General features: G+C 42.5%; 1 protein-coding gene across 1 annotated transcript in view; it reads left to right on the top strand.

Moving 5' to 3' along the window:
- Nucleotides 1-6,703: 6,703 nt before the first annotated feature.
- LOC124795125 (discoidin domain-containing receptor tyrosine kinase B-like) overlaps nucleotides 6,704-21,954 on the top strand; it is a 275,212-nt gene continuing 259,961 nt past the window's right edge. The window contains exon 1 of the mRNA XM_047258988.1: nucleotides 6,704-6,817. Coding sequence (XP_047114944.1) covers nucleotides 6,709-6,817 — 109 coding nt within the window. The 5' untranslated portion in view covers nucleotides 6,704-6,708. The remainder of the gene's footprint in view (nucleotides 6,818-21,954) is intronic.

The following is a 21,954-nucleotide window of genomic DNA, read 5'->3' as shown; positions in this document are numbered from 1 at the left end:
TTCGAAGTGGTGAACCCTTGTTTCATCGCATGCGACGACATTCGCCAAAAACTTGTTACGGTTAGCCTCGGAAGGCGCAAGCAATTGCTCGCAGATCGTCGTTCGTTGCTATTAATGGCTTTTGTTCGGCGGCGAGGAACCCAAAGTTCTCACACCTTTGAACACACCAACTGGTGGAGAGTGTATCGGCACTACCAACAGAGACTTCAAGTTAAGCAACTGTGATCCATCAGTTACACCGAATGAAAAGTGTCCAGCATAGCAAAAGGCCCAGTTGTGTGCAGCCGCCCGGCACGGGGAAGATCGGAGAGATCTTCGAAACCTTGTTGCGATGATGACAGATGCCTCGCCCAAAGACTCATAGTGCTTTTTCTTCTTCTTCTTCTTATTCTTCGCGGATTGATCACTTAGGACCACGCGTAATCAACATATGTTGGCCTTCCTTTTTGCCCAGCATTCCTTCATAAGCAACGAAGGGGCTAGTTGTCGTTTGGTGGACCACGTATGTCGGTTAGTTTTTCTCTCTTCTTCCTCAAAATCCCATGTGTTTGTGATTTTTCTAATTTCATTTCTGTCATGTAGATTTGGAGACCCTAATTCTCTCAGGTCTTTTTCCGTCTGTTTGTACCAGTTCGGTCTTGTAGTTTTGTTCTTTAAAAATGTATGGATTTTCTGCGTTCACCTGTTTGAGTCCATTCCTTCTAAATGCCCCATGAATTGGATTCTTCTCATGCACATTGTATCTGTTATTTTGGAGATATTTTTATGTATTTCTGCATTGGGTTTTGGATAATGCACACCATCTTTAGTTCTTGGTGCTAGGATTTTCCTCATTATTTTACGTTCTTTCACTTCTAATTCCCCTTTTAGTGTTCAGTGTTGAAGATTTAGTGTCTCAGATGCGCAGAGAGCTTCGGGTTTAATTATTGTTGTGTAGTGTCGTATTTTGCAGTTCCACGAGAGACTCTTTTTGTTGTAAACGTTTTTTGTTAAGAGCAACGCCGTCTCCATTTTATGGACTTTTGATGTGACAGATTTCTTTTCATTACAATTTTCTGCAATCAAACGCTTCAAATGGCTCTGAGCACTATGGGACTTAACGTCTTAGGTCATCAGTCCCCTAGAACTTAGAACTACTTAAACCTAACGAACCTAAGGACATCACACACATCCATGCCCGAGGCAGGATTCGAACCTACGACCGTAGCGTTTCTGCAATCCATTCACCTAAATATTTAAATTCTTTTACTTGTTTAATGCTAGACTAGGTCGCCGATACCGTGATTTTCGCCAATAGAAACTCAGAGTTCTCTCCTTGGAACGCACCTCCGTTACAAGCGCCACTTTGAAGGTTGGAATAGTGCCGCTAGCGGTCGGAACTTGATCGAACTATACGGGCTTAAGCGGGAATATCCCACGATGTCCGACAGCAAACTCTGCATCTTTTAACCTAAATTGGTCGAGAAAAAAATTTGTTGCATTCGTTATTGAACGCTCCTCGTATAACGCCCTTGTATCCCATAACTTGATGAGGGACAAATGGCTCTGAGCACTATGGGACCTAACTTCTAAGGTCGTCAGTCCCCTAGGACTTAGAACTACTTAAATCTACCTAACCTAAGGACATCACACACATCCATGCCCGACGCAGGATTCGAACCTGCGACCGTAGCGGTCGCGCGGTTCCAGGCTGTAGCGCCTAGAACCGCTCGGCCACCACGGCCGGCTTGATGAGGGAGACTCCTGCACTAACCTTCTGCGGACTTGGGTAGATAAATAAAAACTAAAATAAAACAATAATCGGATTTTGAATACGGGGTGCAGTGTCACCCTGGAGCACTAAAAGACATCTAAAGTACATCAAAAACGTTGACGTTGCTGTCTCAGAAACGTTCGAGTATCCTCGGATAAGCCAAGACATGCTTAATTCGAAAGGTCTTCCATTGGTCGAAGTTTCGGGGAAATCGGGTTATGGCACTTGCCTCTTCTCCCTGTGAGTTAACGATACTTCATTACTAAGGCCGGTATTACTCTATGAAATTTCTTTGTCAAATATCTTCGTCAAAAATCTTTGTCAAGGATATTTGATGGTGTCATAGGGAACTTTGTCAAATGTCGTTCAATATTTCAATAAATCTAGGGCCTCGCTGTAGATTTGATCAAAGAAGTCGCTTGTCTTCTGTTCACTGTAATGTGACATGTTACCACATGGAGCGCTAGCATCGCTGCAGCGTTCTGTCGTCTGCAGTGTTTTTATAAACATTGCCGGTAAATACAATTGATGTGTGCCGAAAACTACAAAATTAATAGAGATGTATGAAGCTGATGAGGATCTTTACAACGTGAGGCACTCTGAATGCAAAAATAGATTATGAAGATTGGAGACCTAACCTGACATAACCTAACCTAACCTAACCTAACCTAACCTAACCTAACCCAACCCTCTCTTGTAGCAAGGAATCGGAGTGTTACAGTGAGCCTGTCTTCTGCAGATGTAGCAGTTGTTGCTATTGTGATATGAGGATACACTTCACTGAGCACATACTGAAATGTATGCTCATCCATTCTTAAGTAATTGATTTACGACTTGACGTCCTCCACTATAAGCTCACGTAACACGTTTTGTTGAATGCTTTTATCGTGTCGTCGTAAAACCCACGGCTTCACCCAGGTATGTTTCCATTTTTCCCCCCGCTTTTCTCCCACAGGTGCACACAGTGCAATTGTGGTACATGCAACTGCTGCGGTTAATAACAAGTTGTTGTTGTCAACCATCTTGAACTTTGACGAAAAATATGATGACGGAATATTTGATCACGTCTTTGATCAAATCTTTGACAAAGAAATTTGATAGTGTAATACCGGCCTAACTGAGAGAATCGTCACTGGATAAAAACGTAAGAAGTACTGCGTTAACGTGACTGAAGCTCCCCCGCTAGACTAAAAGCATGGATGGTAATGAGCTCCTTCCCAAGGAGTCCAGGGAAAGGAGAGAGGGGAGGGAACTGGAGGGCGCGTGACTCCGCGCCTCCCCTCTGTGTCGCGTGCTGTGTCAGCGAGCGGCCGTCTCGTGTTTCGCTGATGTAGCCCGCCGTGCAGTAGGGCCAGCCACTGTGGGGGCACATGCGGGGTTTCACTGCGTCTGTCGTGACGATCACCGCCAGCTCCTGCAGATAGGATGCGTTCCTGGTCGCTACGTATTGTGTGCGCAGAGCCTAGTCGCCCAGCGCGTGCTCTGTCAAAGGAGATTCCACTCCTTGTCTGGCCTTATTAGTGAGTAGCGGTTTCCCTCTCTGCCTCCTTATCTGCCTCTCTTTCCTTCCTCGTGAATTGAGCCTTTATTTTAGCTCTCGGTCTGGACATTCGTTAGTCTAGCAGCTGTGTTGCGTTACCTGGTGTCACATTCCTGAATAAAGCATCCGTACTCTGTTCCTTATGTGAGCATATTTTATCTTTATGGTTTTGATTTTACCGTAAATTGACTTTTCTGGAGACTAAAAATCTACGGTGTAGGAATCAGCTTGGGTTTCGAAAAAGAAGATCGTGTGAAACCCAGCTCGCGCTATTCGTTCACGAGACTCAAAGGGCCATAGACACGGGTTCCCAGGTAGATGCTGTGTTTCTTGACTTCCGCATGGCGTTTGATACGGTTCCCCATAGTCGTTTAATGAACAAAGTAAGAGTATAAGGACTATCAGACCATTTGTGTGATTGGATTGAAGAGTTCCTAGATAACAGAACGCCGCATGTATGGAGAGAAGCCTTTCGAAGTAAGAGTGATTTCAGGTGTGCCGCAGGGGAGTGTCGTAGAACCGTTGCTATTCAATATATATATATATATATATATATATATATATATATATATACGACCTTGTGGATAACATCGGAAGTTCATCGATGCTTTTTACAGATGATTCTGTAGTATATGGATAGGTTGTAATAATGGAAGATTCTACTGAAATGCAAGAGGATCCGCAACGAATTGACGCATGCTGCAGGGAATGGCAATTGAATCTCATTGTAGACAGTGTAATGTGCTGCGAATACACAGAAAGAAAGACCCTCTATCATTTAGCTACAATATAGCAGGTCAGATACTCGAAGCATTTAATTCCATAAATTATCAGGGAGTAGGCATTAGGAGTGATTTAAAATGGAATGACCATATAAAATTAATCGTCGGTAAGGCAGATGAAAGACTGAGATTCATTGGAAGAATCCTAAGGAAATGCAGTCTGAAAACAAACGAAGTAAGTTACAGTACACTTGTTCACCCACTGCTTGAATACTGCTCACCGGTGTGGGATCCGTACCAGATAGGGTTGATAGAAGAGATAGAGAGGATCCGACGGAGAGCAGCGCGCTTCGTTACAGGATCATTTAGTGTTCGCGGAATCATTACGGAGATGATAGATAAACTCCAGTGGAACACTCTGCAAGAGAGACGCTCAGTAGGTCGGTACGGGCTTTTGTTGAAGTTTCGAGAACATACCTTCACCGAGGAGTCAAGCAGTATATTGCTCCCTCCTACGTATATCTGGCGAAGAGACCATGAGGATAAAATCAGAGAGATTAGAGCCGTACAGAAGCATACCGACAATCTTTCTTTCTACGAACAATACGAGACTGGAATAGAAGGGAGAACCGATAGAGGTACTCAAGGTACCCTCCGCCACACACGGTTAGGTGGCTTGCAGAGTACGGATGTAGATGTAAATAAACAGATTAATAAATCGATTGTACACTTAAAATTAATCTTTGACCAACCTGAAATCATTCCGCATTTAGACCCTCTACGCGTCACCGAAAAAAATTTGAAACATTTTCCAAAGAAACAGAATAAATGAATGTTACGACGATTGTCGGCGACGAGTAGTCTAGAAGCGAGACGGATACGTCAGATAGCCGTGTCAGCTTTATACTTACAGGCAATAGACTATTAATCAAGATTACGGAACTGAACATCATCCTTTACCCTCGACATTCAATAAGGTGTGAAATCTTCATGTGTAGCAATTTGAACCTCTGTTATTCGGATCAAAGATACCTACTTTATAGGGTGTCCCGGGAGAAATTCGAGGCAAAAACGTATAACATGAGCTCTAAAATGCATACGTTAAAAGCTATGAGCATTTCTTCAGTGAAAGAGATATAGTATGTTTACAGTAGCGAAAATGAGCGAGTTCCAGTTGCTTCTAAGGTTTTCTTTTTAGAGCCCATGTTTAGTGGACCTTTTTGCTTCGAATGATCGTTCCTATCATATGTCCAAACACTGACTATTCCACCTCGGACACCCTGTATTAACTTTCTTACTATACAGTGTAATTCAGCTACCGTTACCGATCGGTGTAACGCAACCTGGAATGCCTTCAAAACCGCAAATGAGATTTTAGTATTTTATTGCTCAATACGCCGATACTATTAGTCCAACAAAAGAAATGAGCAGGACATTTTTTAGGTAATTTAATGTAGTTAAATTTTGTACTGGCATGTCTTTTCGCTGGAGGCCACGGTTTTCGAGTTATATACAGCCTGTAGCGAAAATTTATCCTGGTACAATATTTAACTACATCAAATTTCCTACTAAAAGGGTCCTGTTTATTTCTTCTGTAGGACTAATAGTTTGGGCGTAGTGAGCTGGAGAATTTGTATATTTTGCACATGGGATTTGAAGGCGTTGCGGGTTGCAGGAAATCGAGTCGTCGGAGCAGCTGCATTATCCTGTGTCTCTCAACCTAATTCACCCAAATGGTAACATTACCATACGATTTTCTCATTTCATTATCTGTTTTGGCGCCCTAGTAAGTCATCATTAGATGATCCGTTTGAAAATAAAGGAAAATGGGGTAGAAATAAAAGGCCATTACATAAATTACAAAGTGCAACTAGTTTTATACTGTACTTCACACAAGTAGTTGGCAGCGGTCATGATGTTAAGGCTCGTCACTGTTGTTCCTTTGGACGTACAGCTGGTATGTGACATTTCCTCTCGTTATGGTTTTCAGTACCTGTATAATTGGTGATGGTCGAAGTAGAGAGGATATAAAATGTAGACTGGCAATGGCAAGGAAAGCGTTTCTGAAGAAGAGAAATTTGTTAACAACGAGTATAGATTTAAGTGTCTGGAAGTCGTTTCTGAAAGTATTTGTATGGAGTGTAGCCATGTGTGGAAGTGAAACATGGGCGATAAATAGTTTGGACTAGAAGAGAATAGAAGCTTTCGAAATGTGGTGTTACAGAATAACGCTAAAGATTAGATGGGTAGGTCACATAACTAATGAGGAGGTATTGAATAGAATTGGAGAGAAGAGGAGTTTGTGGCACAGCTTGACAAGGAGAAGGGACTGGTTGGTAGGACATGTTCTGAGGCATCAAGGGATCACAGATTTAGCATTGGAAGGCAGCGTGGAGGGTAAAAATCGTAGTGGGAGACCGAGAGATGAATAAACTAAGCAGCTTCAGAAGGACGTAGGTTGCAGTAAGTACTGGGAGGTGAAGAAGCTTGCACAGGATAGGGTAGCATGGAGAGCTGCATCAAACCAGTCTCAGGACTGGAGACCACAACAACAACAATGTGAGTTGGAGTGCGCTGGTGGACGCTGTGTAGCTAGCCAGCTGTTGAGAGTGTTGTTTGGCTCGGCGTGTTGCAGATGAGGCAGTGTCGGCGGCCGAGTGGAGGCGGCGGCCCCGGCTAGCGGCGGCGGCACCATGCGGCCGCAAGCTCCGCCCCCGCCGCCCCCAGCGTCAGCCAGAGGCCTAGCCATGCTCCTGCTGCTGCTGCTCGCCTCTCCGCCACCCGCCCGCGCCGTCGACGTCTGTGAGTATCCAACAATCACACTGTGCTACTGCCGTATTGCTGTGTGCCGAGCACAAATACCAATAAACCCTGTAAAGTTGAAAGCTTGGATAATGTTGATTATTGCAGTTTTGTCATATGATGATTTGATGGAGACCGTGGCTGTTGTTTGAAGACAAATGTTGATGGTGTTACGACAACAACCAGCCACAAATTTACTTTCAGTTCCTTTATTCAAAGGGTACCGTTACCGGTTTCGATTCGTTGTGATTCATCCTCAGACGGTTTACACGCTTTCTTTATGACATGTAGTGTGTTTTTTAAAGATTAATTATCCTAAAACATAAATAATACATAATTATATACACACTACACACAGATGGTTGCGTTACAGATTTTCGTTGCATGTGACTTACGTGAAACGTCGGTTTGGAGTGTTTGTTTCCATAATATTCGTGCAATAGATGTAAATGCATTTCCACTGCGTTCTTATTGTTGCACACGTAAATTGTTCTCACTGAGCACTTTAGATTTGTCACTGAGAAGATTTATACCACGCACCACATGTTTTGATACATACAAAGACCTTACAAACATATGAGTATCACAGATGCTATGATATATCGTAACATTTGACGATGATGTCCTATGTTTGGAAAGGTCCATATATTCATTTACGCAACTGCAATGCCTTTTACACCAGTACAGAGACATTGCATTTTTGAGGTGATACTGTATAGGTAAAATGGTATATTATTTAATTACATTTAGGATCATGAGAATTATAGTAACATATAAAGTTGCTACTTGATCTGCAGACAGGTGTACTAATATTATTTGCTTAGGAGGCTGGAAAGTAATTTTTGAAAATTTTTCAGGAAAGGGGTGTTAGCTAACTCTGTTTCTTCGTTAAGGATATAGTCTGGGGTGCTGTTTGTGTGTGTGTGTATTTATTATTCTTCTAATATATTCACAGTGATTCCTTTTTCTGCTAGATACAAAATTTTTAAGTTGTCGTCAATGTTTGCCACTGAATGGTTTTCTTCAACAATATGGGCTGCAAATGCTGATTTGTTCAAGTTACCAAGTCTTAAAGTATCAATATGTTCTTTTTATCTAATTTCAAAACTTCTGCCTGTCTGTCCAGTGTAGAATTTTTGGCATGTATCACATTTGAGTTTGTGTATTCCTGATTTACGGTAGGGACTTTTGGAGGTATTTACATCATGGATTACTTTTTGTTGCAATTTATTATTACTGGAAAAGCTGATTGTGATATTTTTCTTCTTTTTAATAAGTTAGCTATTTGGTATGAAAATGGGCCTATGTATGGGAGAGTAGCATATTTAGGTTTGGTTTCAGTGTCACACTGATTTGGCTTGAAGTGACTGCTGTGAAGTGGGTCTGTGGTTTTTTGTCTGCATTTTGTTGTGGAGTATTTCTATTATTGTGGGTTTATATCCATTATTATGAGCAACTGTTTTAATTATGTCCTCTAATTTCTTTGTGATATGACATGTGCACATATTACATTTAATAAAGCATAAACCAGGTAAACCAACGTTTAACATTACTAGATTTAGACGAAGTTTTGGTACTGTTAATTGCGAAACACTCACTCAGATTCTGAACATGCACCGAGCAACACCATTAACGTGTCATTCGAAATTCCCAGTACGACGCAGAAGTTTGAAATAGGGCTCAAAGGTGCCTACAAATTTCCCCTGTAATGGTGCAAAAACGTGGTGCCCTGCAGCTTCAGCATCGAACTAGCAATACTTCAAATGGTTCTAAGCACTATACGACTTAACTTTAGAGGTCATCAGTCACATAGACTTAGAACGACTTAAACCTAAATAACCCACGGACATCACACACATCCATGTCCGAGGCAGTATTCGAACCTGCGACCGTAGCGGTCGCTCGGCTCCACACTGTAGCGCCTAGAACCGCACGGCCACACCTGCCGGCCAATACTTCAAACAGTAAGGTCTCGACACATGAGAAAAACAGGCTAGAGTTCATAAGCTCGTTTGAGGTGTAAGGCTGGTTAATGATCTCACATTTGCGCCAAATTTCACCGCACCGCAATTCTGTGAACATCATCGTGGACGTGTCACGTGACGCGAAGATCGTCAGAGCTCATCGTCTTACCTACATTTCACCCCGTCTCTTGACGCCTCTGCGGTGGCTATCAGAACCGCGGCGCCCAGTGTTGAAATCATGCAGTTTTGTTATGAGAGGCCGAGGAAAACACGTCAGACAAACCGCCGCTCGGAATCGACACGGAAAGGTGTCGAGGACGTGACGTGCTGGGTTTCCCGCCTTTCCCTTGACGCGTCGATTCTCACGCACATCGCGGTCGAAGATGACAGTTCGCTTTGCGATGACTAAAACCACCACTTTCTTGACAGCCTTTAACGCTGCTGGCACCCCCTGGCACACCCTTCACTAAGAACATCGTGGCCTGAAACGTAACTGAACATGATCGCACCCCTGTGGAGTGTAGCAAAAATGCAATTATTGCTCTGGTGTACTGGGTGGAACCACTGGAGATATTTAAAAACCGTTTGACGAAATCTTGTACTTTTTCAGCACTCTCGCGCCCTTTGTGGCGTTATCGAGAGGGGGAGTGGGCGACATTGACACATGTGTGCGTAAAACGGTAAAGGGGCACTCTAAGGCCTCCCACTTCAGTAACATTCTCGGTGGCACCCTCATATCGCTGTTGGCAACCTTAAAAATGTCCCTGTACACAGCCAGTCATTCACTGGTTGCTAGCTGTAAGAAAGTCCTGAACGCACTCACAAAGGTCGTAAGATATTTGTTTCGCTAAGCAAGAAAGTGTAACCACATCAAAATGTCAAGGAATGCGACCTCAACCTAGGCGCCGATGTCTACAGCGCTATGGCTCTCATGGACGTACAGGGCGAGGTGAGTTTCTCACGATCTCTCTTTGCAGAATTCATGTTGATTTTTTGTAGAGAAGATTTGCTTGCTCAAAAAATGTCATAATACGTGAGTATAAGACATGTCCCGAAATTCTGTAATAGACATTAGAGCGATATTGGCCTATTATTATGTGTATTTATCCTACGACCATACTAGGAACCGGGAATGACTCGAACTTTATTCCAGTTACTAGGTTCCCTTCAGTGCTCAAGCGACCTATGATAAACTACTGCTAGAAAAGGAGCAACTTTATTTGCATTATCTGTGTAGAACCTTATCGATATCTCGTATTATACTGTTTTCTTTTCACTATTGACAGTCTTAGTCAAATTTCTATTCACATATCTCAATGTCTGCCATTTCGGCAGCCATGCCATGATTGAAAGGAGGAATCCCATTGCGATTATCCGATGTGAAATCATTAGTAGTGATGCGAAAAATCAAGTCTTTATGTTAAACAGACGATCAAATTGAGGAAGATCTCGTTTTGAAATTTCTTAATGGGTCTGTCTTTTGTAACTTCTAATATGCTACAAAAAAATTGTTGAAACCTCTTCCCCAAGTAAGTCTGTAATGTGCTTCTATCTTTAAGATGTGTGGTTTTATTGCGTGGAACACTGCTTCCTCAGTCGCTAAATTTGTACTGTTTATAAAAGTTTGATTCCTTTTATTCCTCGTCTTTTTCTACCCTGTATGTACACAATCAGGGTAGGAGAAAAGTTTTAAGAAAGATACACGCGATCATTCACAAAACCGATAGTCGGGCAGTCGTACACTGGGAACAGTTGAGAGAACTAAGCCCCTTAAGGCACCTGAAAAGAAGGAAAGTGGGCTCTTGAAGACTTCGAGCAATGGGTTTAACTGACGATGATCGTCGAAAATCATCACCTGCCTCAAAAGATATAGACCTGAAACTGGATTCTGTCCCACTGTTATCCATTCACTTTCGGGACCGTTCCAAGGGAGCTAAAACATCACAAAAACCACCTATAACTCTTACTTCCAGCCTCGTCGTCAATCTTGTAGTGTCTTGGAATCCTGCTTATTCGGTTCACTAGACAAACAATCAAATAACTCGTATTAATGAGTTTTATTACAATAAGAAAATTACAATTGGCAATTGCACAGATGTGTCGCAAGCAAAGGGCGACATATGAAATAGTCTTTGCAGTGACTGCTCATCTCTAACTGACAAATGTCTTTCTTGAACTGCTAACGAAGTTGCTATCGTTGACGCTGCTATCCAAGTTGCTTTTCTTGAAGCTGCTATCTAAGTGGGCCATCACCAGTCGGTCGCGGCGCTTAAGTCATCTTCACATAGGGGGCGCTGCTGTCACGTTGTCGTCGTGGAGGGACGTCCGCTCAGCGAACAATTGACAAACTTCTTCTCACAGCCGTCTCTCCCATGTCATTCCCGACTAGCGTGTCGACGCTTGAGTTTATGCCGTAACAGTAACAGAGAGAGGTTTTGTACTGGAAACTTATTCCACGGTCTTAAGATGAACTTAGATTCGAAACTGGATGTGGTACATATACGATTTATTTAATGAAGATGTAGTGAACGCGTGGTTTTACTGATTGTTAAATGCCACTGTGGCCGCCGAATTCGATTTGGTTTAAAGCAGAGGAATGCAGGAGTAGCGCCTACGAAAAATAACCTGAAATGAAGAAACAAACGGCCACCGTCGATTTCAGGAAACTTCAGTATCCGCGGGGAATGATCTGGCAACAGCATTAAAATCTATGAAGATAGTAACTGTTCTCGAAAGAACAGATACTATTGATTACTGTTTCTCTGCCTCGTAATGACTGGATGTTGTGTGACGTCCTTAGGTTAGTTAGGTTTAAGTAGTTCTAAGTTCTAGGGGACTGATGACCATAGATGTTAAGTCCCATAGTGCTCAGAGCCATTTCAACCATTTGAGCCATTGATGACTGTGCAGCTTCTCTAGAATAAATGATAATTAATTGAAAACCTCAGCTGCCGACAGGCGGTGTTGCTATACCTCGATGGGGACAGTTGTAAATGTGTGCCCCGACCGGGACTCGAACACGGGATCTCCTGCTTACATGGCCGACGCTGTATCCATCTCAGGCACCGAGGACACAGTCGAGTCGGAGCACACATTTTCAACTGCCCCCATCGAGGTATATCAACAACACCTGTCGGCAGCTGAGGGTTTCAATTAATTATCAACATTAGAATCATTGAGCAGTATGTCGGCAACTCGCAGCTGAAACTCCATAATCGCTTATTATGCTATAAAAGAATCGCAGAACTTGAGGCTATCATAGCGTTTTTGGTAGACAAAAATCGAGAATATCTCGCAGGAATGGAAACCTGATGTTTGGATCGTAAGTGGAGTCTGATTTAATTACTAATTTTGGCCACTGTGATACAGTTTCATTCCTACAGCCGCAACAATGCCTACTAAAATGCAACGCGATAGCTTTTGAACAATAAATTATGTGGTATCCTGAAATTACGTCGTGCGGGTCGTATCCACAAACGATTATTATATCTTAGTTTTAATTTGGCTGAAGAGAGCATAGATACTCGCGATCACCTAGACGCCTAAAACTTAATTGCGCCTCAGTATAAATTTTATTCTCTATCAGCAGTTTCAATAGTCAGGTGAATGGAGGTCGGTTACCGTTGTCTAAATGGAGGCGAGGAACCAATGAGGGAATTAGTCCTGTGGTCTGGTAAACTGGGCTCTCTGTGTATATCATTTAGCTTTTCTTCACTCTGTGAGTTCTGGCACCTACCTCAGACATCCAGTAGGAAATATCAGCTCCTCTAACGAGCTCACGTTAGTGCAATATCTTTTAAGCCGGATGATCATGAAATGGAATCAATAACTCAATGTAATGGCCGTCATCTACGAAAGCAACAGAATGGTAATGAAAAGTTGAACAATCTTTCACTTAAAAATTATTACCAGGTTGATGCGTTTACAAAGAAATACCTTGTGGGACCAATAACGAGACGTAGCTCCATTTTTTCTACATATCGATCTATCGTTGTCATAAATAAACTAATACACACTGCCGAAATAAATTAGTACGTTCATTTAGAAGTTTCCAATTTACTCAAGATTTATTGTAGCAACAGTAAATATGGTGTACATGAAATGATTACGTTTACAGATGAACAGCACCGGTACTGACCCATGCTGAAACACTAATATTAGTGGGTTGTGTAGCCTCCACGGGCGGCAATGCAGGCGCTGACGCTAGCATCCAGTCGGTCCTACAGGTGGTGGTGATTACTGTTTTGGGGTACGCTATGCCTCCCAAATCTAAATGTTCAAATAGGCTGATGAGTCGCACGAGTAATGTCTCGTTCCCCATCGTACAAGACCGGAATTGATTCACGGTCAGTGTGTGGACTAGCATTACCCTGATTCAAAAACACATACCCTTCCTGTTGCAGGAACCGAATCCAGAAACATTAAAGGTGAACGAGGATTGTAGTTTATCTCACCCCAGACCACCCTACGAGACAGCGCTCAAGGTCTACGTCGTGCACACAAAACAGAGTCACTTGGGTGCAGACAGAATCTGCTTTCTTAGTCGAATACACACGCCAGTCCATCTTCCAGGTGATTCTCTGACGTCGTCGGTCAAACTTTGCACGTCGCTGCTGTGGCGTAAGTGGAAGACAGGATAGAGGTTTGCGTGACCTGTGTCCCACCGTTAATTACTGTTCGCGGTGTCACATCTGGGCCCACAAGCCCTATTATCTGTGCTGTGGCTGTTGTAGTTGGCAGGAGAGCCAACACCGTGTTACTAGAGGAAGCCGAAAGGCACGCGTTTTAGCTCACGCAGGCTGGCGTGAGGTCTGGAACAGGACAAGGAAATTAGAATTTAGAAAAAACGGACGTAGCTGGTGGAATACTTAACTTTAATCCATTAATGGTGAACGTCGCTCTTAACGGTACATGATTGAGTATCAATAGTAACTGGTAATGGCGCCTTGGTAGGTCGTAGCAAATGACGTAGCTGAAGGCTATGCTAACTATCGTCTCGGCAAATGAGAGCGTACTTTGTCAGTGAACCATCGCTAGCAAAGTCGGTTGTACAACTGGGCCGAGTGCTAGGAAGTCTCTCTAGACCTGCCGTGTGGCGGCGTTCGGTCTGCAACCACTGATAGTGGCGACACGCGGGTCCGACGTATACTAACGGACCGCGGCCGATTTAGAGGCTACCACCTAGCAAGTGTGGTGTCTGGCGGTGACACCGCAGTGGCAGCTGTACCATCTGCCACTGCCGCCCTTCCAATGTAACGATCTTGCCGGGCGTCTGTACTGCACGGACATCCAGAACCTTCTATGCGGGTGTGGGGATGTTCACGTGACCACTGATAGCAGTACGGTTGCACAACTGTCGCAGCACGTCGAACTTGTGTGGCAGTTCTCCGAAAGGACCATCCTGCCACTCGTAAGGCCGCAGTCCGGCCCCCATCAGACTCGGTCACTTGGTTGTAGGAACCACGAGGGCGTCTCCGTGGCATGGTTGCCTGTTTGCTTCACACGTCTACACGAGACTATACCTTCTGGCTATGGGCATTCCCTGTTAAAGGGTAGACACAGATGATGCTCTGGTAGCTGTGCAACTACACCACCTGTTAGTGGACAACGTTGAAACTGTTCTGACAAGGGGAGGCCGCCAATTGTGATATTCAGATTCGATTGTTACTGCGCATAATAAAAGCTCATGGCCAGAGGAGTAATGTGGCAAAGCACCAAGATGCACTTCTCAGCCGTTGTCGAGAAAATTGACAGTTAAAAGAAACCGTTGCGGTGAAATAGTCTCTACGATTAATAAATTTCCAGAGCGTCCTGGCGCAGCGGTAAGCTCTCGGGTTCGTAATCTGAAGGTCGCCGGATCGAACCCCGCGCCATGCAACTTTTTTTTTATTATTAGTTTTATATATATATATATATATATATATATATGAATTGCTTATGCATGTTGGTGAAGGCGGATCGCTCTCCAATTGTACCGCCTCCATTTTTCCGTTTGTTTAACAGGGTGTACCAAATGTCTCCCGTCCGCACTGATTTTCGACGATGTTATAAGTTGCGCTAGGGACCGCATCTACCTTCTTTCGAAGTTAGCATGCAACTACGCTGTTATGCGGCGGCTCGTTTCGGCCCATTCAACATCTGTCCTTCAAGTGTAACGAGCGAGTAACGGAGTTTATATTTCATACCTGCCACAGCAAATTTGTGTTCGTGGGGTTTCTATTCTAATTCGAACGTTTGACTTACGCTATACGTATTCGTTTCGGAATATCGTTTCTACGTCTTCCGTTAACTATACGTGGTTAACATTATGAAGACAATTAATAACATTTGTGAAGTACAACTTTGTTTGCGGAAAACATAATGATGTTCGAAGTCGCCAATTGTTCCACGACAAACGACTTTCAACAACTTATTATATGCATAATTGTTGCAACTGATTGCCGGGAATTTTATATATATATATATATATATATATATATATATATATATATATATATATATATATATATATATAAATTACAAAAAACAAATACTAAAAAAAAGTTTGCAGGGCGCGAGATTCGAACCGGCGACCTTCGGATTACGAACCCGAGCGCTTACCGCTGCACCACAACGCTGTAGAAGATTATTAATCGTAGAGTATTTCATCGCAGTGGTTTCTTTTAACTGTCGATTTTCTCGACAACGGCTGAGAAGTGCATCTTGGCGCTTTGTCACATTACACCTCTGGCCATGAGCTTTTATTATGCGCAGTATGAATCGAATCTGAAATTCACAATTGGCGGCCTCCCCTTGTGAGTACATTTGCTACCTCCAGGTGGAATATCTCGTCATCAGATCAGTACTGACGTCGTCTTTCCAGGTGTATTCACTTTTGTTCTGGCAGTGTATTATGTGCCTCCTCCCTAATTCCAGGATGAACGTTTCGTTGTACTGCAGACTTTACGCTGTTTTCGAAATTCTTTACAGATAAACACTCTATTCCTATTCGGTAACTGATCCGCATGCTTGGCTTTGCCGGTCATCGTTGTCACCACATTACATATCTGATCACACCTTACAGGTTACTCAAAGTATTTATCTGCCAGATACTTGTTTACTGTTCTAAAAATTCCGAAAAAATACTCCGACCTGTCTTGATGGACTAGCTCGTCTTAGAGGATAGATAATAAAAAAAAATTATTGACATATTGCAGTTGTGCCTCACTCCGAGACTTGTAACCCTCCGCTTTTCTTCCAAAACAGCTAATTCGTCTAGATTACTTAGGCAGTCTTCTAGGGAGTTTCAAATTTAGAAGATAGACTGTGGTAGATCTGAGATATTCATGTTCAGTGATAGCCCAGTAGGAAAAAGGATTGCTTGCGTAATATTCTTAGAGGTACTGTGTCGAGTTATCTGAGGCAAATCAACTGAAAATTGTTACTGTAAGACAATGGGGAATGTTGCATACGATACATGTTTAAAAAAACGTGAAGGAGTTGATCAGGTCACAGACACGCATGTCGCCATTAAAAAGATCTCTCAGAACCATCAATAGGAAGGAAAAAGGCTTCAGAGTGTCTTCAGTTCGTGACAAATAGACGTACTGCTATAAATCTTTCGTTTAATGTAATACCTTATTAAACGAGTGTATCCTGCGTTTTAGTCAATGGTGTTAAGTGTTACAGTAGTTTCAAATATGTTTCTCCATTGATAATGAAACAGTGATAGCAATCACCTACAAATATATTCATTTCACAGACTGACTTAAGAGGGGTACGTACTTCCTATACCTACAGTATTAAATTTGTCGTATTGATAACCCATTATCTCAGAACGATTGAGAGATAGGGATCTGAAATTTTTAGGAAATATAGTTTTACTCCTTTTCTTATTACTGAACTCGGATCAGAGCACACAGAGAAATAATTAGTTAGTTATGAGTTTTCAAATGTTATGTTCAATTTTTTTCGAAAAAAGTGCCCTGTTCCTTCTCTACGTAAAAAACCGCTACAAGTAGAGACGTTTTGGTGGTTAAGCAGGTGCAGTATATTAAGAGGTAAAATTAAAATAAGACATATGTATCTGCAACAGTTCCTGAGATAATGGGTTAAATATTTTTTTTTAAATTAATTTGCGAGAAATCAAGTTTAAACATTTTATTTGATATTAACTCACATATGGAGCCATGCCGGCTCCTAGAAACAGCCAGGCCGATAATCAGTGTTATCTGGATCGTGTACTTGATCAACGTACAAACCTAGAAGCTTCCTTATTTTCCTGCCTCTTGCTTCTTTAGTCTGCTGCACGCTGCGCTTTAATGATCCCGAGTCGATTCATTCGCTGGTAGGCTTGCAGTGTGTTTGCTCTTGGAGTGATACCAAGTTTCTCTAGTACCCTAATTGTTCCCTTATTGCCATCATTAAACGTTGTCACAGTATCAAAAACACCCAAGCATAGAGTTTTCATGTCTACAAAGACATTTTTTGGTATGCGGTTCCAAATTACATTATTGACAGATTCATTAGGGTTTTGCGTTCGACCATGGAGACATTTGTAAAGAAGATCGGGATGAGCTAACTCTCTATATATTAGCTTAATTACCTCCATCATTGCAGATGGTATGCTGTTTTTGTGCCTAAATTGTTCCTCTGTACCCGCTGCCTGAGCTTTACGGTACTAGCACCATGAATCAGCATCAGGCGGGCAAAGACCGTCTATAGGTGTATCATCAGTGGATGATTTGTGGAAGAATGTAGCCCACACTTCTCTTTCATTCTTCATAGGTCATGTGTTTTGTTCCTTATTGCCATTCCATAATATCGCTGGAGTTCATCAATGTTTTTGTCTCTAAGTCCCCCTTTTCCATTTAGAATCTTTCCATCCGATAACTTTTCCTTTTTTCTGCTTCAGTTTTCGAAGGCGTGTTCCCATCCGCTTTTAACCATAAGGTTGGCTCTCCACGACTGGTCTGAAGGCCTTCGAATCACAATCCCCCAATCACTCAGTGTAGCACACACCTCTTTCCTGCTGTGAGCGTCTGAACATAGAAGCAACTGCAATAGCCTCAGTACCCCTACTACTTCCCTCATAATTCTTGGCACAATTTGTTTTAAGACTTTCACAAGTTTCATTGTCAAGTGAATCAGCTAGCACTTCGATGTCTAAAATTTTACCTGTGTCTACACTAGTGAGAGTCGCAACTGCATTTTTAGATGAGTGTCCTTTCTTCTGCCATGTACCATCAACTGCCACAGGTAAATCTGTCGTGTTATTTAATTCTACTGCTTCTTCAGAAGCGGCTTTTATAGAAGCAACAGCAACAAATTTAACACATTTATCCAATTAATTCTGGTTACTTACTTGATCTGGTTGGTTGGTCTGACAAGTTCAAGGTCGCACATAATACTTGAGATGCAGTCAATACTTTACCTATGCACCGCATTCCATACAAGATTGCTGTCAATCAAGACAGCCTTGCACTTTTGATAAGTCCGAAATGACGTAGAGAGCCTGCAAACTTTGCACTGAACAACAAGTTTGTTAGCTAGTCCAGTCCTTGCAGGTGTGTCCTGAAAGATGCTAATTTGCCCACCACAAACTTCACATGATACAGCATCTTGTAAAACTTGCACTAACACACTCAAATCTAATAAAACGTAACCTAAACTATTTGTATGATCCCCTTTGTCAATAAATCCTCGTTGTTTCCAAGTTCCCTCCCCGAAGCACTAGTAGACGTGTCTTTTTCGTGTGTCTGTGAAACATTTATTTCAGGATCAGCACTGGATTCAGATGCAGTCGTATGCTGATGTCCATGTAAACGTCGATTCTTAAAAGAGCGCCGGCCGGGTGGCCGAGCGGTTCTAGGCGCTACCGTCTGGAACCGCGCGACCACTACGGTCGCAGGTTCGAATCCTGCCTCGGGCATGGATGTGTGTGATGGCCTTAGGTTAGTTAGCTTTAAGTAGTTCTAAGTTCTAGGGGACTGATGACCTAAGAAGTTAAGTCCCATAGTGCTCAGATCCATTTGAACCATTTTCCCGGCCGTGGTGGCCAAGCGGTTCTAGGCGCTACAGTCCGGAACCGCGCGACTGCTACGGTCGCAGGTTCGAATCCTGTCTCGGGCATGGATGTGTGTGATGTCCTTAGGTTAGTTAGGTTTAAGTAGTTCTAAGTTCTAGGGGACTGATGACTTCAGATGTTAAGTCCCATGGTGCTCAGAGCCATTTGAACCATTTTCTTAAAAGAACTGTTTCTTTTCGTCATGTTGAAAAGAGGTATAAGAACGTGTAATTGTACACCAAACCACTATGTTTATAGTTCAACACCTATAAAACACTACACCCACAAAGCAAAGCAGTTGCCTGTGCAATACTGTCATTTCTGTTTACACAATGCATCCAACTTCTTAAGGGGCTCCGGAACGCCCTATACTTGCAATGTTAAAATAACGCTTATAAATTACATCTTTCTTCACAACGTATTTGAGGTAGGAAGTTGAACTTTTTACAGATTATTTGTTGGAATATGGGCTACAACTTAACACAGGGATTTTACAAAATTTTAGTTCAGTTATTAAAGATGATTTTTTTTTTCAGTTGTAATGAAAATTCACAACATTTTTTTGCAATTTTTTATTTATATATTCAAAAATATACAGTTTTTTTCGAAAAAGGGTGCGTTAAATTATGCAGAAGGTACTGTGTAACATTTACTGAAAGTTTGAAACAAATATGGTTGGAAAATCCTTAGAAAACATGTAATTAGTATGAGAAAATAAAAGTTTTGGGAATCGAGCTACAAAGATTGGATTAACTTTTTAGTGCATTCCAGGTCCATAGGATGGATTATCTTCATCCTCTGCAAACTCCTCCTCCAGCTTCCTCTTGTTCCTCCTGTTTACTCTTGCTTGTATTTCTAAACTCTTTACAGCCCTGTCTGCAGCCCGAAGGCGTTCCTTGTCTAAAGCAAGCATCGCTCGTTGTTGTGTTCGTAGGTTTTGCTAACATTTTCTTCAGTTGCAGTTACTGCAGCACTGTTCCAAAAGGTGGTCATGTATGAACACTTATCACATTTCAGTTGTATTTCACTAGCATGTCCTACGTGCTTTATTATGGAGAGTTCCAGACCAACTTCACTACAATGAATACATCTTACACAGTTTGAAAAAATTCCTTTGAGAACCGACATATCAAATATTTCATTCACATCCGATTCGCCCATAAAACATTCATAGTTTTCACTCATTGAACCAAGCTTCTTCTGTGAAGTATTTTCTTTCCCACTTTGACTGCTATGGGCAGGTGTACTTGAGAGGTTAGGTTCACTCACTTGGTTATAGTCTTTATTGTTTACAGTAATAACACATACCTTTGGCTTTCCAACAGAAAGAAACAGAATTAATTACGAATATTTTCGAGATAACGACAGAGTAAATAAACATGAAACAATCGACAATGACACCAGCGATATATATTGAACCATGACAGGTTAGCCACAACACATACTTTATCTCACATCACTAAAATGTACCTGATGAACACGGACGTTAATAATAACACCGTTTGACAGCAGTTTAACAGCGCCACAGTGGGTCACGCCCATGTAGAACACATTTCAAAAAAAAAAATTTAAAAATAGTTGTAGTCTTCGGAATTGAATAAATTGTATATCTATTAAAAGGTAATAGTCTGCAGATTCAGAAAACGCAAAAAAGTAAAAATTGAACTTTTCATGATTTCGAGCCTTTCCGGAGCCCCTTAACATGAATTCAAGGAATAAATAGCTGAAAACCACAGCCTTATAGATTGAATAGTGCCAGAGATAGCAAGTGAATGCAGATAGATCGTATTTTTTTACACTTGCATTATTAACGTTGAGTCTGCCCCGATGCCTGAGTGGTCATCGCGGCGGCTTCTCACGCTAAGGTTCAAAATCTTTCAAATGGCTCTGAGCACTATGGGACTTAACTTCTGAGGTCATCAGTCCCCTAGAACTTAGAACTACTTAAACATAACTAACCTAAGGACATCACACACATCCATGCCCGAGGCAGGATTCGAACCTGCGACCGTAGCAGTCGCGCGGTTCCGGGCTGAAGCGCCAAGAACCGTTCGGCCACAGCGGCCGGCTGTCACGCTAAGCGACCCGGGTTCGATTCCCGGCTGGGTCGGAGATTTCCGCCGCTCAGCGACTGGGTGTTGTGTTGTCCTCGTTATCATTTCTTTATCACCAGTGGAAGGCAACGGGAAACCACCACTGGAATCACTGCCCAAGATGCTCATACGGTGGACCCCTCTGACGAGGCTCCCCCATGACAAGACCTGCCGTAAAGCAGAACACACAGTTTATTAACTTTGAAATGATAAAAAGTACACTTCCAATTGGAATTAATCGACAAATGACGCATCAAATTAATCAGGAGAGATCAAATATTATCAAGAGATAATAATCAGAAAATGTCACTTCTTGACCAGTTTCACCATCCCTATTCTCCTTCATGCGTGAATAAGGTTTCCGTTGCATTAACGTGGCTTCCCGCGTTTTCTTCTCCGTGAAGCATGCCTATCAAGCCTACAGTTACACGTGTGGCCACACTGCAGGGTACCTAGTAGCACCGCTAATCACTCCGTCTCCTGTTTTGCTCGCAAATGCCGCAAAGGACAAAACGGCTGTCTGTATGCTCCCATATGAGCCCTGATATCTTTGACTTTGTCTTCGTGGTGCTTACCCGAGATGTATATGGCTGGCACTGGGATCATTCTGCAGTCTGTCGTAATAGCCGGCTTGCAAACTTTCGCTGTTGTGTTTCGCGAAAAGAACGTTTCTTCACTCCACGGATGCCATTGGAGTTCCTGAAGCGCCTCCGTAATACTCACGTGTTGATCGAACTTACCACTAACCAGCACAGCAGCACACGTCTGATTTGTTTCGATTTCTTACTTTTATCCGTCCTGGTGCGGATCCCAAACACTCGAGCAGTTCTCAGGAAAGGGTCGTACAGGTGTTCTTTTCTCAGTCTCCTGCACTTTCCTGTAACTCTGGCAATAAAGTTGACCTTTCGCCCTCCTTCAGCCGACCTTACGTCCTCGTTCCATTTCATATCATATCATTTTGCAAGGTTTTGCAGGCACATATTTAATCCACTTAACTGCGTCAACCAACACGTTAGTTATACTGTATTCAAACTT

The sequence above is a fragment of the Schistocerca piceifrons genome, chromosome 4, assembly GCF_021461385.2.
Source record: "Schistocerca piceifrons isolate TAMUIC-IGC-003096 chromosome 4, iqSchPice1.1, whole genome shotgun sequence".
NCBI lineage: Eukaryota > Metazoa > Arthropoda > Insecta > Orthoptera > Acrididae > Schistocerca > Schistocerca piceifrons.
This window is presented reverse-complemented; position numbering and strand designations above follow the sequence as displayed.